Here is a 12,364-nt window from a genome sequence, read left to right as displayed (position 1 = left end):
CCCCAAATTTTTGTTGCCAATTTCTGTTGACCCGAAGATAGGCACCAACTTGAGGGCTCCTGCTGCTTTGCTGGCGATCGGACATGTATTGTGACAGTAAGGGAAACATCCGAGACATGTAAAATACAATAATCTCGGTCCTTATGGGATTCTTGATGGAGCGCTCCACTGGTCGAATTTTCCACGCCCCACAACGCCTACCCCCGGGGCCGCCCACTTCATGGACCCTAGAATAAAAAACATTAACGGTGATCTATTTGGGAATTTTTGAAATTAGCCTGAGACTAATTCTAATGGACCACTTGGCATATCCACATTGCTATCCAGTATAACCAGATATTTGCTGGATTGTGATTGTCTCCCCATATCGAGGATTGAATCTCATGCGTTGTTAGTTACAACACCGAAATGTCGTTGTTTCTTTCGTGTTTCAGTCCGAGGCGCCGACATGAAAAAAGAGTGCTGAAACAAAAAGAAGGTGAGACTTTTCTCAAGCACAGCACAGCTTGATCTTTGAATTTGACATATCGAAAGACGCAGCAAGATTTCTTGACCGACTACCTTCATGGAATACATCAGATAATTCACTCATTTTGCAAGCATTCGAGTGGCATGTCCCCTCGGATAAGCGTCATTGGTATCGCTTGAAATGCCTACTCCCAGAATGGCAAGCTATGGGGATTGATCACATATGGATCCCGCCCGGCTGTAAAGGTATGGATCCCAATGGCAATGGGTATGATATTTACGATCTCTTCGATCTTGGAGAATTTGATCAAAAGGGTGCCATTTCGACCAAATGGGGGAACTTTATAGAATTGAAGGACATGATTCGCGAAGCGCAGTCTCTTGGAGTCAAAGTGATTTGGGATGCTGTTCTGAACCATAAAGCTGGGGCAGACTATTCTGAAAGTTTCCAAGCCATTGCCGTCGACCCGAAAGGTACGATCCTCATATTAAGGACTATTCGAGCAGACTAATCATAAAATCACAGAAAGAAACAAAGATATCGCCAGTCCGCAGGAGATTCATGGCTGGACTGGGTTTGATTTCGCCGGTCGCGGAGACAGATATAGTAGCATGAAATATCACTGGCAACATTTTACTGGTGTCGATTGGGACCAGAAGCTGGAAACAAACGACATTTATAAAATACTTGGGCCTGAAAAGGATTGGGCATCAGATGTTTCGACAGAGAATGGAAATTACGACTACCTCATGTTTGCCGATCTTGAACACTCGAACCCCGAGGTCTGCGCCGATCTTCTTCACTGGGGTTCGTGGATCACGAACCTTTTGTCCATCGGTGGGATGAGGCTCGATGCTGCGAAACATTTCTCAACCCGGTTTCAAAAGAAGTTCATTCAACACGTTCGAGAGAACTCCAATCCAAAGTTTTTTGTGATAGGAGAATACTGGACTCCCAATGTGTCTGACATTCAAGACTATCTGGAGAACCTTGACTACCAGGCTATGGCATACGACGTGCCTCTTCTGAAAAAATTTTCCACTATTTCAGAAACTCCATACGCCGATTTACGTACTATCTTCAATGATACTCTGGTGCAATCAAGACCTGGCCATGCTGTGGTAAGATACCGACGAGACAAGCCGTTTTTTAATTGCAACAGCTAATAATTTGTTTTCTTAAAAACAGACCTTTGTTGCCAACCATGACACGGTATGTACCTTATCTAACCAGAAATTGTTTCTATTGTTCCAAGAAACTAGCTGACAGTCAAAAGCAACCTGGGCAAATGCTCGAGGTAAGCCGGATCACTCACTTGTCACATCGGACCTGGTACGGTCGCGGTGTTGGAAAAAGCTAATATTCGCCTAGACGCCCGTCGCCTCGTCATTTAAACTAGCGGCCTATGCTCTAATACTCCTCCGAAAGGAAGGTCACCCCTGTATATTTTACGGTGATATGTATGGGCTGAACGTCGAAGGTTCAAAGGCGCCGGCATGCGACGGAAAGCTCCCACTTTTGGCGCAAGCACGCAAGCAGTACGCCTATGGGGAGCAAGAAAGTTATTTCGATGAACCAAATTGTGTTGGTTCGTGTTGCTCAGCCCTCGTGTTCTTATCATGGTCTCTAATGATGTGGCAGGGTTCGTGCGCTACGGAAACGCCAATCACTCCGGCCTGGCCTGTCTTATCAGCAACGGCGGCCGAAGCAGGAAACGCATGTTCATTGGTAGGCGGTATACGAACACACAATGGATAGATATACTAGGCCACCACGACATGCAAGTTGTTATCGACAAACGAGGCTATGGCAATTTCCCCATTAACGCCTCATCCGTTGGGGTTTGGGTGGAAGCTACTGCTGTGCGACGAGATCTCTTGGAAAAGAAATTGTACGCTAAGTGACCCTCACTCCAGCTGAGCGCTCATTCTGCGGTATTATTTACGCTAATTCTGGTTTCTTAGGACTTTGAATATTTATGACATCTAATGTTGGACGTCGGACCCGATCTAATGTAGTATGGGGGTGGAAGGGTAATGTAGCATCACAGAAATAATTCTTCTTTACTTCAAGAACCGTACGGAGTTCAAATCATGGGTAATAAAAAGCCAACTCAAGATCGATCACGTAACTTGGGACAGATGCAGAATACCGCATAATTAACCCGCATATACGGCCGTACGGCCGTGTGCAGAGTAAGACATTTCGTCCACTTGAAACTTAGCCGGTCCAAGTTCGGGAAAATTCTGCGCGTGGCTTGACCGCCGGTGATCCGAAACTGCAGTGCATTTATACCATTTACGCATGTCTCAGTATGACCCAATAAAAACAGAGTTCTCACTACTGATAGCCACATGTGGCGCCCGTAACTTATTTTGGTGTATCAGGACTGCCACTAGAGAATCCGTGTGGCTTTGGGCGGTAATTGGCCAATCGAGATGGCGCCTTATAGCACGCAGATCTCGCGGGCTTGGCTCGGCAAGATTATCTCTAGATTTGATTAGGGTCCAAAGTCTATTTATTACCTAGCTTGGCCTCAGAATTCACGATTTATTCAAATTACTGCCATTTTTTATACTTGAAATGGCCCTGCCAGGATATCTTACAAGAAAAAGTATTTCCTTCTGCGATCGCGACCGGCGCCCGAGTTTGGCCGACTATTTTTATCAACAGCGGATCTTGGCTTGGCAGTGCGAGATTCGGTGGAGTCTATCAAAACCAATCTTTTTCCTTTTTTGGATTTATTCCACACATTTAAATAAATATATATTTAAATAATTCGTATGGTATTTTGTTTCAGTGATACCTAGGTATACAACAATACACCAAGCGGCTAAATTGATACCAGGTACGGAGTACTGAGGGGCGTTGAGGCAAAGTCATGGTGATACATACACACTGGAACTGCAGTGACACCTCCTTTCACCGACTCACGCCACTCACGTCGGAAACACGCGATTACGACGTCTGACACAGGGTCTTTCTCGGCCATGCCGTCGAACTACTACTAAGCCCCAAGTGGTGGGGTTCTGCGATGAAGTGAGGTACCATCTCGACAACGCATGTATGCATGTATCCTATCATCAGAAGGCGTATGTAGGAAGTATTGAGTCTCTAGAGGAATTTCCTTTCGGGGGTGAGTAAGACTCAATGCTGCCCGGCGGGGGCGAGTCCCGTATTTTTCCACTGGGGCGACTCGGTTCCCCATCCAGGGTCCAGTTTGCTTCAGAGACATCTCAGAGACATCATGATCAGGTACCAAAAAAAATATCGATTAGAGGATCCTGCATTGTGATTCACAGAATTAGAATGGTAGAACAGGTTATGGGATTAACTAAAATTTTGCCGAAACTATTTTAAGCATTTTTGTACATTTTGACTGGTTTTGGTTCGTGCTTATAACTTTGGTCTCCCTAACGCTGTTCAAGACATCATCTTCCAATTCACAAAACTTACACATTGTTTGATTCTACTCAAAATCCCTCTTTATTTTCACTATAATATCCATCACCATGCGTTGGTCTATTGTTGCCCTGGCCCCTCTGGCCGTCTCCGTTGCTGGTAAGTGAAGCATGACTGCGATTGAAGTATGGTGTAGGAATACTAACTTACTCTTTCAGCTCTTTCCGTGGATGAGCCCAAGAAGGGAGCTGAGATTGATTCCTCCAAGTCCTTTGTTGTGAAGTGGTCTACTGTTGAGTATGTTTCTTTCTATTTGACTTGGGGATAAACGACTAAACTATCAAAAGGTCCGACCCTTCGAGCTTCGATATCTACCTCGTGAACAACGCCATCTACCCCAGTGTCGACAAGAAGATTGCGACTGGCATCGATACCTCCAAGGGATCCTACACTGTTGACAACATCGACATCTCCGCTGGGTATAGTGCTCCAGACTCCTCGATCAATGATGACTCAAATCTAACTTAGCAACAGCCATGGCTACCAGATCAACCTCCTCTCCGACTCCAAGCTCAACACCGGAATCCTCGCACAGTCCCAGCAATTCAACGTGACCGGTGACTCCCACAGCTCCTCTTCCACCACTGTCACATCATCCTCCTCCTCTTCTACCACCACTGGTACTTCGACCAAGGATACTACCCTCAGTGGAACTCTCGTCAAGACCACTTCCGATGGTACTGCTATCACCACTGCCACTTCCGCTGGCTCTAGCACTACCTCCAGTGGCTCTGCTTCCGGCTCTGTGACTGGAACCTCCTCGGCTACTGCTACTGCCGCCCCCAATGGTGGTGCTTCCCTTGTCGCTCACCCCATGGCCATCGCTGGAGTCTTCGCCGGTGCTCTGGCTTTCGCTCTGTAAAGGGTGTTCAGCCGGATACAGAGGGGCCGAACTCATCTCTTCAATTAACATGGTCGTGCATATAAAGTACGCGATAAGTTGGAGGCTTTTGTATCTTTCATAGATTTCTTTTGTTTCTTGTTTTTTTGCTCTTGTTCTTCTAACATACTGAAAGGCGAATGTTGCCCTTTCCAACATCCTCGCTTCCAAGGCTGTCTTCAAGATTCAACATGCTCTTCTTAATTTAATTTTATACCTAGTTAGTAGACGAATAATAATCTGAATCTACACCCTGTTGATACTTATTACTAGTAATATGTACCATGTGCCTCAGGCATCCAAGATCGTGTTTCAAGGCTCCCACTGCCGTACCTAGTATCCCGAAGTCTCCGCGGCTCTCTTCTAGATTTCTCCCTTTTTCATTCGGCGGTAGACTTCAAGCTCTTCGTGACTATCATGGAATTCACATACTACTACCTATTTAGGATATCACCTGCCAGTGGGCATGATGGTGTGGGCGGTGCCTGTCCTGGGCCTGAAATTGAACCAGGTACCCAGTAGTACCACACCCATGGTTATATATCGTCCGACTCAGAGTCGTCCTAGTACCTGGGGATTCTTCAACTTCAAGTTTCAGCTCAGATGACTCAATAACCTTGGAATTTCAAGTTACTCATGCAAATCATACCCATTACTAATATTTACTAATATTAATAACCTTGGAACTACCTAGGGTACTAGTAGAAATGTAGTCAAGTGAGTTTGTCTGGTGATGGCCGCATGTGACCCGCTGATTGGCCCGTGACTCTCCGCATTTCTTTTTTCTCCGACTTCGACTTGATATCTTCTCTTCTGCTCTCTCCTCACCTCTCCACACCTTTCCACCTCCTACCCATTTGCGAGATCTACTTCAGATCTCTGCATAATGTCCAAGGCCACTTTTGCCGTCATCGCTGCGGCAAGTGCCGCCACTGGCGCCGGAGTCACAGCACTGTTGTACTCCAAACCAACTCGGCCTCAACAACAACAACAACAACAACAACAGCAACTCCCTCCCACTCCTACCAGCACTGCCAAAGTACCGTCCACAATCCCTACTCCCACCCTCGCAACCAAGGCCACCGGCCCCGTTGATCCTGCCGGTATCCTCCAATATGGCTTCCCCGGCCCAATCGCCGACGAACTCAACACCCTCCCCTTACACGGCGCTTATGACCGACGAACCCGCAACCCATCCTGGGTCGCCGAACACATCACGCCCGAATCTCTGGCCATGAAGAACGCAGACCGCAAACACAGCGCCTTCGCAGAAGACACCTCCATCCCAGCCATCTTTCGTGCCAAACTGTCCGACTATTTCCGCTCCGGCTACGATCGCGGCCACCAGGTTCCTGCCGCTGACGCGAAATGGTCCCAGGATGCCATGGACGGCACTTTCATGCTAAGCAACATGTGTCCCCAGGTCGGCGAGGGGTTTAACCGCGACTACTGGGCGCATTTTGAGGACTTTGGCCGCAAGTTGACGGGTCGGTATCCTTCTGTTCGTATCGTGACGGGGCCGCTTTACCTGCCCCATCGTGACCCCGATGGGAAATGGCGCGTTAACTATGAGGTTATTGGTACGCCGCCTAATGTTGCTGTTCCGACTCATTTCTATAAGGTTATCTTTGCCGAGGATGGGTCCAATTCGCCGACGAGTAAGGTTGCTCTTGGTGCGTTTGTGTTGCCGAATGCTCGTATCCCGAATGATAAGAGTCTTTCGGATTTCGAGGTTCCTCTTGAGGCGGTGGAACGCGCGTCTGGTCTGGAGTTTGCGTCCAAGTTGGATCTTGGTCGGAGGAAGAGGTTGTGTCAGGAGGTCAAGTGTGAAATCACGGTTCGTGAGTTCAACAATGCCCAGAAGAAGCGCTAAGAGTTGCGCTGGTGGGTTTGGTGGGTAGTTAGGGGCGAGACTATATTATGTCTTTTTGCCATTTCAAGTGTATCAATACTTCTTTTGGGCCCAATGGCCTTGTATATTTAGGACTTCAGTCTTGCATAGCTGGGGCGTTTAACCCTCACAGGTTTATCCAAATCGTCTCAAATCCACTGATATGGGTCAGGACCAGGTAGTTCTGATTCTTCAATTGAATTCCAAGATCATTAGCATTAAAATGATTGCCGTTAAATTTAAAAGCGCTGCATCGATGGGGGTATTCGCAGTTAAGGTGGTGCAGAATAAGCACAAAATAAAACAAAAGCAATGGCCAAAGAAAATGCCAAAAAGAAATCATCCAAGGCCAATGGGTCCTCGTACTAGCCATCAGTTCCGCGCGGGATATTTGCATCTACGTGCTGGTTGTCTGGCCACCAGTAGTCTTCTTCCAGCGCTTCATCCGGTGTTTCCACCAATTTGCCAGCGGGGGTATCGTTGGGAACATCATTGGGAACATCATCAGGGATACTCTGAGGAACCTCCCCAGAGGCTTCCACTTTGAGTTTAGTTGGACTGGGCCCTGGAGGCGGTTCTACACGGCTTGGTGTAACCGGTCCGTCCTCATCATCGTCTGAAAGTGTCAAGTCTATGACATTGGCCACTATAGGCTCCGCGGCAGGTTTGTCTTTATTTTTGCTCGGGGTGAGCTGTTTTGCCCTCTTGGCCCTCTTGGGAGCAGGAGCACGGGTCACTTCATCGCCACTGCTGATAGATGTATGAGACCTCTCGCGCTTCCGCTTTTGCAAGCTTTCTTGGGGGCCTGCGGACAGTCCGGCTGTCCGTTGAGGTGCGGCTGGCTGAGACAGTGCTGGCAGAGGAGCTTTCGACCGGGCATTTTTCGGACCGTTGCAAGCGTGAGCAAGGTTGAATACCCGCTGTAACTCCTGTCTGGAATGTTCATCGAGGCCATTGCGGTCCTTCACTGACGGGCCTTGGAACTGGCGGAGTTGGTGCTCTTCTAGAAGAGGCGCCTGCGCTACGCTTTCCGCAGGTGCATCGGCATCAATGCCTCGTGGCCACCGCGCAAATGGACCGGAGTAGTTGGGGCCTTGCACTGGGCCATAGAGCGGATTCATGGTGAGTTGGCGTGTGTCCAACAGATGACGCGCAACTTCTACTCCTGTCAATTCAGGTGACTGTTCCGCTTGGTTGTCGCAAGCTTCGTCTTGAACAGGTGCGTACTCGAAATTGAAGAGCCTTGGCTCAGGGTCCGCACAGGGACCGGATGACAAAACATGAACCCCTCCTGCAGTATCACCCACAAGGAGATGAGCATTGTCGGGCGAAAAGACTGCACGCGTGATTCCATCATTGAATTCTGCAACATTGGAAACCAAGGCGTCTTCAGTGGCGCGTCGAATGTCCCATTGTTTGATGAAGCCATCAGATGCACCTGTGTAGAACTGGTCGATCGATGTGCCCCATAAAGCAGCAGAAACACCCACGTCGGCATATTCCCGGCGAATTTCGTGATTAATTGGGTAATCGGGCTGACCATGCCGTAATTCGTGAAGTATTTCACGCTGATTGCGAATATCCCACACGTAGGTGATTCCATCTGTGCAGCTAGCAGTCACATGGTAGGATCCAAATGGAGAGAAGGTAGTCTCATTGATATCCACAGCCGGACATCCAAAAGAAAAGGTGTGGACGGCCTTGGTTGCTGAGGGCACGTATGCGTAGAGGTTGACGAGCGATTGAGATCTAGGATCATAGGACTTGTGGTCTCTCATCGAACTCGCTGTCGCAAATATGGGCATCGAGGGGTGCCACTTGATGTCGAAAATGTTTTGTGAGTCTGGACTAAGCTTGATTGTGGTTGTGGTCACCGATGACTCTTCAAGCTTCCACATGGCCAAATGTCCATAACGAGCGACGTGAATATCCTCTACGTCATCCGTCCGTTGTACCATACCACCGACGACAAGGTTCTTCGTCACGGGTGTATTCCCCCAGATGAGGTTCGTGGGGGATAATTCCACGTTCTTCTGACCGGAACGAGAAATAGGTAGGTTTTGATAGGAGACAAATGGGCCCAAATCCCAGAGGCGGAAGCCGCTCTTGGTACCCGTGGCAAGTAGACGCGGCGAATATTTTGAAGCAGCCATAACCTCGACTTGAGCGTCATGAGTGAGAGTTTGGACACAGGAAGCCCCATGCCCAATATCCCACATTTTGACCGTCTTGTCGAAGCTCCCAGAATATAGCTGTTCCCCGACCCACTGTGTGCTAGAGACGGTTGCGAAAAGACGTGAGTCCTGTGTGCTGTGTGGATTTTCACACTGTACCCAGTGATCGGGAAGTTCCGTTAGTGAGTTCCGCGCCAAATCTCCCAAAACCAAATTATTGCCTCGATTATAGTCACCGCCATGTGTCGTTGCTCCTGCGGAAAACCGAGTGCCATCCGGTGACCATGCCATGCTGGTAATACCGCCTGAAGCTCCCTTCCAGCTTCGCCAAGGGCTTAGCTCCGAGAGCCTGTCATTACAGGCATACTTGTAGTAGGAATTGCTTATGAATCGACCTTGCTGTCGACTACGGAGGAGATTTCCAATGTTTGGTCGGTCACGCAAAGCCCCGCTGCCTATACTTTGCGGAGTCTGGGACTCTATGGGGATCTCGGGGGTATTTGATGGCATGGGAGAGGATGCCCCATTATTGTCACCATTACCATTCCTCCTGTCCGCGGCTTCTGCTGGTTCCAATTCCAACCCGACGAGTGCGCGAACATTATAGGTGATCGGCTCTCTCCTGGCGCGGCTGGAGCGCCGAGGAGGTGAATCTTTTGTGAGCGGGGCGGGAGAGTCCGAGGAGGCTCTGGACGACTGGTATTCTGGGGAGGATTCTCGTCCTCGAGTACGCTGGGGGGGTGATTGTCGCCGATGACCTTTTCTGCCGAGCACTACCCGATTCCGAGGAGGAGCCTCGTTCGCCTGTAGGCCGAGGGTCAATCAGCCGAGAGGGAATCGACTGGGGAGTTATGGTCGGTCGAGGGGATCGCTTTTTATGCCGAGAACTGCCTGGTCGTTGGGGTTGGTATTGTATTATGTTGACGGGGGTCATCTGATTAGCGTTGCTGACGGTAACAGTCTTTCGAAGTTGGTCTCTGGGAGCCTGGCGTGGAGTTTCATTGCTAGGTAGTCGTGCTGATGAATTGATCGGAGTGGAGGTAGGGGTGGGAGTAGTAGAGGGGAGAGATTGGTGCGGTGCTGGAGAGTTGGTGTTGACAGTTGCGATGGGGGGTGTGGATGGGGCCTCGTGTGGAACAGTTGAAGTCGAACTTGACGTATAAGATTGAATACTGCTAAGGCTAGTATTCCATTTGGCAGTGCTGGTAGTGCGCGGGATTTCCGTTATCTGAGTATTGGGAACTTCTCTCCATGGCGCGAGTGTTGATATCGGAGGTGTACTGCTAGTACTATCCCAAAGATTGGTGGCGAAGAAGCAGTCTGATTGACCTTTAGGGGGATTACTGGATCCCGCAGTAAACTGATATAGCAGCTGTTCGGCCTCGAGGGGGATATTTCTCGGTTTCTTCGGTGGCAAAACGCGACATCGATACAAAGAGGACGCGTCGGACATGGTGATGTTGAAGTTCACGACTAAGGATGGCGATCGGGATTAGCGCAACTGTGTGAGTAGCAGGAAGCGCGTATGGAGGCGGAGGAGAATTATACCATATCGCGAAGAGAGGGAGAACCACGCGCCGGTTGACGAGAAGTAGTCAAGAGGGCGAACTTGGGTATTGAACAAACAATACTTGCAGCTGGTCGAAGTTGAAGCTTGAAGTCGAAAGCAGTTAGAGAGCGGTGGCCTCAGGCAGAAACATAACAAACACTATACTTGGCTATACTTAGATAGTTATTTATTTATTGATAATGGAATAGTAGACATTAATTATAAATAGTCTGATACTGGTGACTTGATCCTCCTTCGATAGGCTGATCTTTGCCTTGTTTTATTCAAGTGTCGAGGTTATAGAGGTAGATAAAGGCTTCGGAAGTTCGGATGAAATAGGTGGAAGGCATATACTATTTAGTTCATACTACTATGATCTCCAGTATGCTTTTATTGAACTGAAAAGAAGCTCTCAATACCTAGCTAGGTATGTATTGCACATGTACTGTTATTAAACGTTCCTGCCATTCCGTGAAGTCTCTACCCTCTGTCCAACTTGAAAGACCCGGAACAGAATCATGAAATAGGCCGAGGCTTATATTGACCCTATCAAAGTATAAAGGATCACTACTTGTCAACAACACACAATTTCGTACAGGACGATCTCAAGTTCACTTGAAACTATATTCCAAAAAGACGTACCACACTGCAATATTCGAGTTACCTACATCAATGGTATAGTGAAGCCCTTTGGATACAAAATGCCCCGACTAGAAACACCATGGAATGACCTGGGTAGCCATGTTGAAGTGGGTCCCCCTCTTACTCGAAAGATAAACCCGAGTGATTGGAAAGTCCAGAGGAATTGGATATCGAATGGGCTCTAATGTCGAAGCGGAAGTACGGAGTTAAGGGTCCTCTGTGAGATTAGTCTTGCAAGTATAGCAAATGCAGTCTAATGTATTTTCCCCATAGTGATTCACTTTGGGAGTTGTAGTTTAACCAGTAAAATAGTAGATCACTGATTTGTCACTTCAATACTTAAAAAGTAAGTTTCCACACGCAATCTAGCGGAATATTGGCGGGATACGTACCACCGATGCTGCCTGTTGCCAAGTTGGGGGCCGAACATCTCAAGCCAGAGAGGTATAAATGACCTGGCATATCCTGTATCTATAACAATTTGACTTGACACAGAGAAGCCTCGAAGAATAATCTCATCCGTCGAACCTCATTGATCATCTCCTCATCCATCACCTCCAACCATGCCGGTTACGGAGATTGCCTTCCTCCATCTCAAGACCTCAATACCATCAACACCCCTCAAGGCTACTCTTCTCGAAGCACAACGGGAACAATCACTGTATTCAGGCCACCGAGTCAGTTTCCTGCGCTCGCTTGATGACCGGAGGGACTTCTTCCTGCTTGGTGGTTGGGAGTCGGTAGAGCTGCACTGTGGTGAATGGATAGCAACGGAGATTAATCAGCGGTTACTTGCGAAGCTGAAGGACGAAGTAGATATTGGGTACATGTTTCATTTGGATGTTGATGTGAGTTGATTGCATAAAGCTGGAATCGAAGTAAGACTAAGTCTTAGACTAATCTCCCTCCAGCCCTCTACTCCCATTCCGGTATCAGCACCAGTCATCGGGGTAGCCCGCTGCTTCGTTGAGAAAGAGAAGAAGGGGGACTTCGATCGTCTTTTTAAAGCTGGCTTGTCCGATTTGGAAAAGTTCACGCCGAACTATCCCTGCTTTGGGGGATGGAGAATTGACAAAGAGGGTGAGGATGAAGAGTTTGTCCTGTTGACTGGATGGAGTTCGGTGGAGCATCATGAAGAGTTTTACAAGTCTGAGTTATCGAAGGAGTTTGCGAAGACGAAATCGTTTATCAAGAAAACGGAGGTTAAGCATGTGCGACTAGAGGACTGGGCGTGAAGGGTAGTTGGGGTTCTCTTGAGCGTACTGAGAAATTGAATAACAACGCTTTTATAAACAGG

General features: G+C 48.2%; 6 protein-coding genes across 6 annotated transcripts; 4 read left to right on the top strand and 2 right to left on the bottom strand.

Moving 5' to 3' along the window:
- Window positions 1-500: 500 nt before the first annotated feature.
- On the top strand, window positions 501-2,373 carry N7533_001348 (alpha-amylase; the record flags this gene model as incomplete). The annotated part of the gene is made up of 6 exons (XM_057097998.1): window positions 501-942; window positions 995-1,590; window positions 1,658-1,681; window positions 1,746-1,766; window positions 1,841-2,057; window positions 2,111-2,373. Coding segments are annotated over 6 exons (1,563 nt in total), but the record flags the coding sequence as incomplete, so codon positions are not given.
- Window positions 2,374-3,981: 1,608 nt separating this feature from the next.
- Window positions 3,982-4,793, top strand: N7533_001347 (GPI anchored serine-threonine rich family protein; the record flags this gene model as incomplete). The annotated part of the gene is made up of 4 exons (XM_057097997.1): window positions 3,982-4,030; window positions 4,090-4,168; window positions 4,219-4,350; window positions 4,406-4,793. The coding sequence occupies 4 exons, from the start codon at window positions 3,982-3,984 to the stop codon at window positions 4,791-4,793; spliced, it is 648 nt and encodes a 215-aa protein (XP_056963133.1).
- Window positions 4,794-5,697: 904 nt separating this feature from the next.
- On the top strand, window positions 5,698-6,684 carry N7533_001346 (DNA/RNA non-specific endonuclease; the record flags this gene model as incomplete). Its single annotated transcript, XM_057097996.1, has 1 exon — window positions 5,698-6,684. The coding sequence occupies one exon, from the start codon at window positions 5,698-5,700 to the stop codon at window positions 6,682-6,684; it is 987 nt and encodes a 328-aa protein (XP_056963132.1).
- A 383-nt stretch (window positions 6,685-7,067) lies between these two features.
- Window positions 7,068-9,386, bottom strand: N7533_001345 (uncharacterized protein; the record flags this gene model as incomplete). Its single annotated transcript, XM_057097995.1, has 1 exon — window positions 7,068-9,386. The coding sequence occupies one exon, from the start codon at window positions 9,384-9,386 to the stop codon at window positions 7,068-7,070; it is 2,319 nt and encodes a 772-aa protein (XP_056963131.1).
- A 91-nt stretch (window positions 9,387-9,477) lies between these two features.
- N7533_001344 (uncharacterized protein) lies at window positions 9,478-10,329 on the bottom strand (the record flags this gene model as incomplete). Its single annotated transcript, XM_057097994.1, has 1 exon — window positions 9,478-10,329. One exon carries the CDS (start codon window positions 10,327-10,329, stop codon window positions 9,478-9,480), a length of 852 nt encoding a protein of 283 aa, XP_056963130.1.
- A 1,301-nt stretch (window positions 10,330-11,630) lies between these two features.
- Window positions 11,631-12,302, top strand: N7533_001343 (uncharacterized protein; the record flags this gene model as incomplete). Its single annotated transcript, XM_057097993.1, has 2 exons — window positions 11,631-11,915; window positions 11,979-12,302. 2 exons carry the CDS (start codon window positions 11,631-11,633, stop codon window positions 12,300-12,302), a joined length of 609 nt encoding a protein of 202 aa, XP_056963129.1.
- Window positions 12,303-12,364: the final 62 nt, after the last annotated feature.

This window comes from Penicillium manginii, assembly GCF_028828005.1.
Source record: "Penicillium manginii strain IBT 31320 chromosome Unknown utg000002l:1.0-5564898.0:1.0-5567710.0, whole genome shotgun sequence".
NCBI lineage: Eukaryota > Fungi > Ascomycota > Eurotiomycetes > Eurotiales > Aspergillaceae > Penicillium > Penicillium manginii.
Note: the sequence above shows the minus strand (reverse complement) of the source record. Positions and strands in the feature narration are given on the sequence as shown.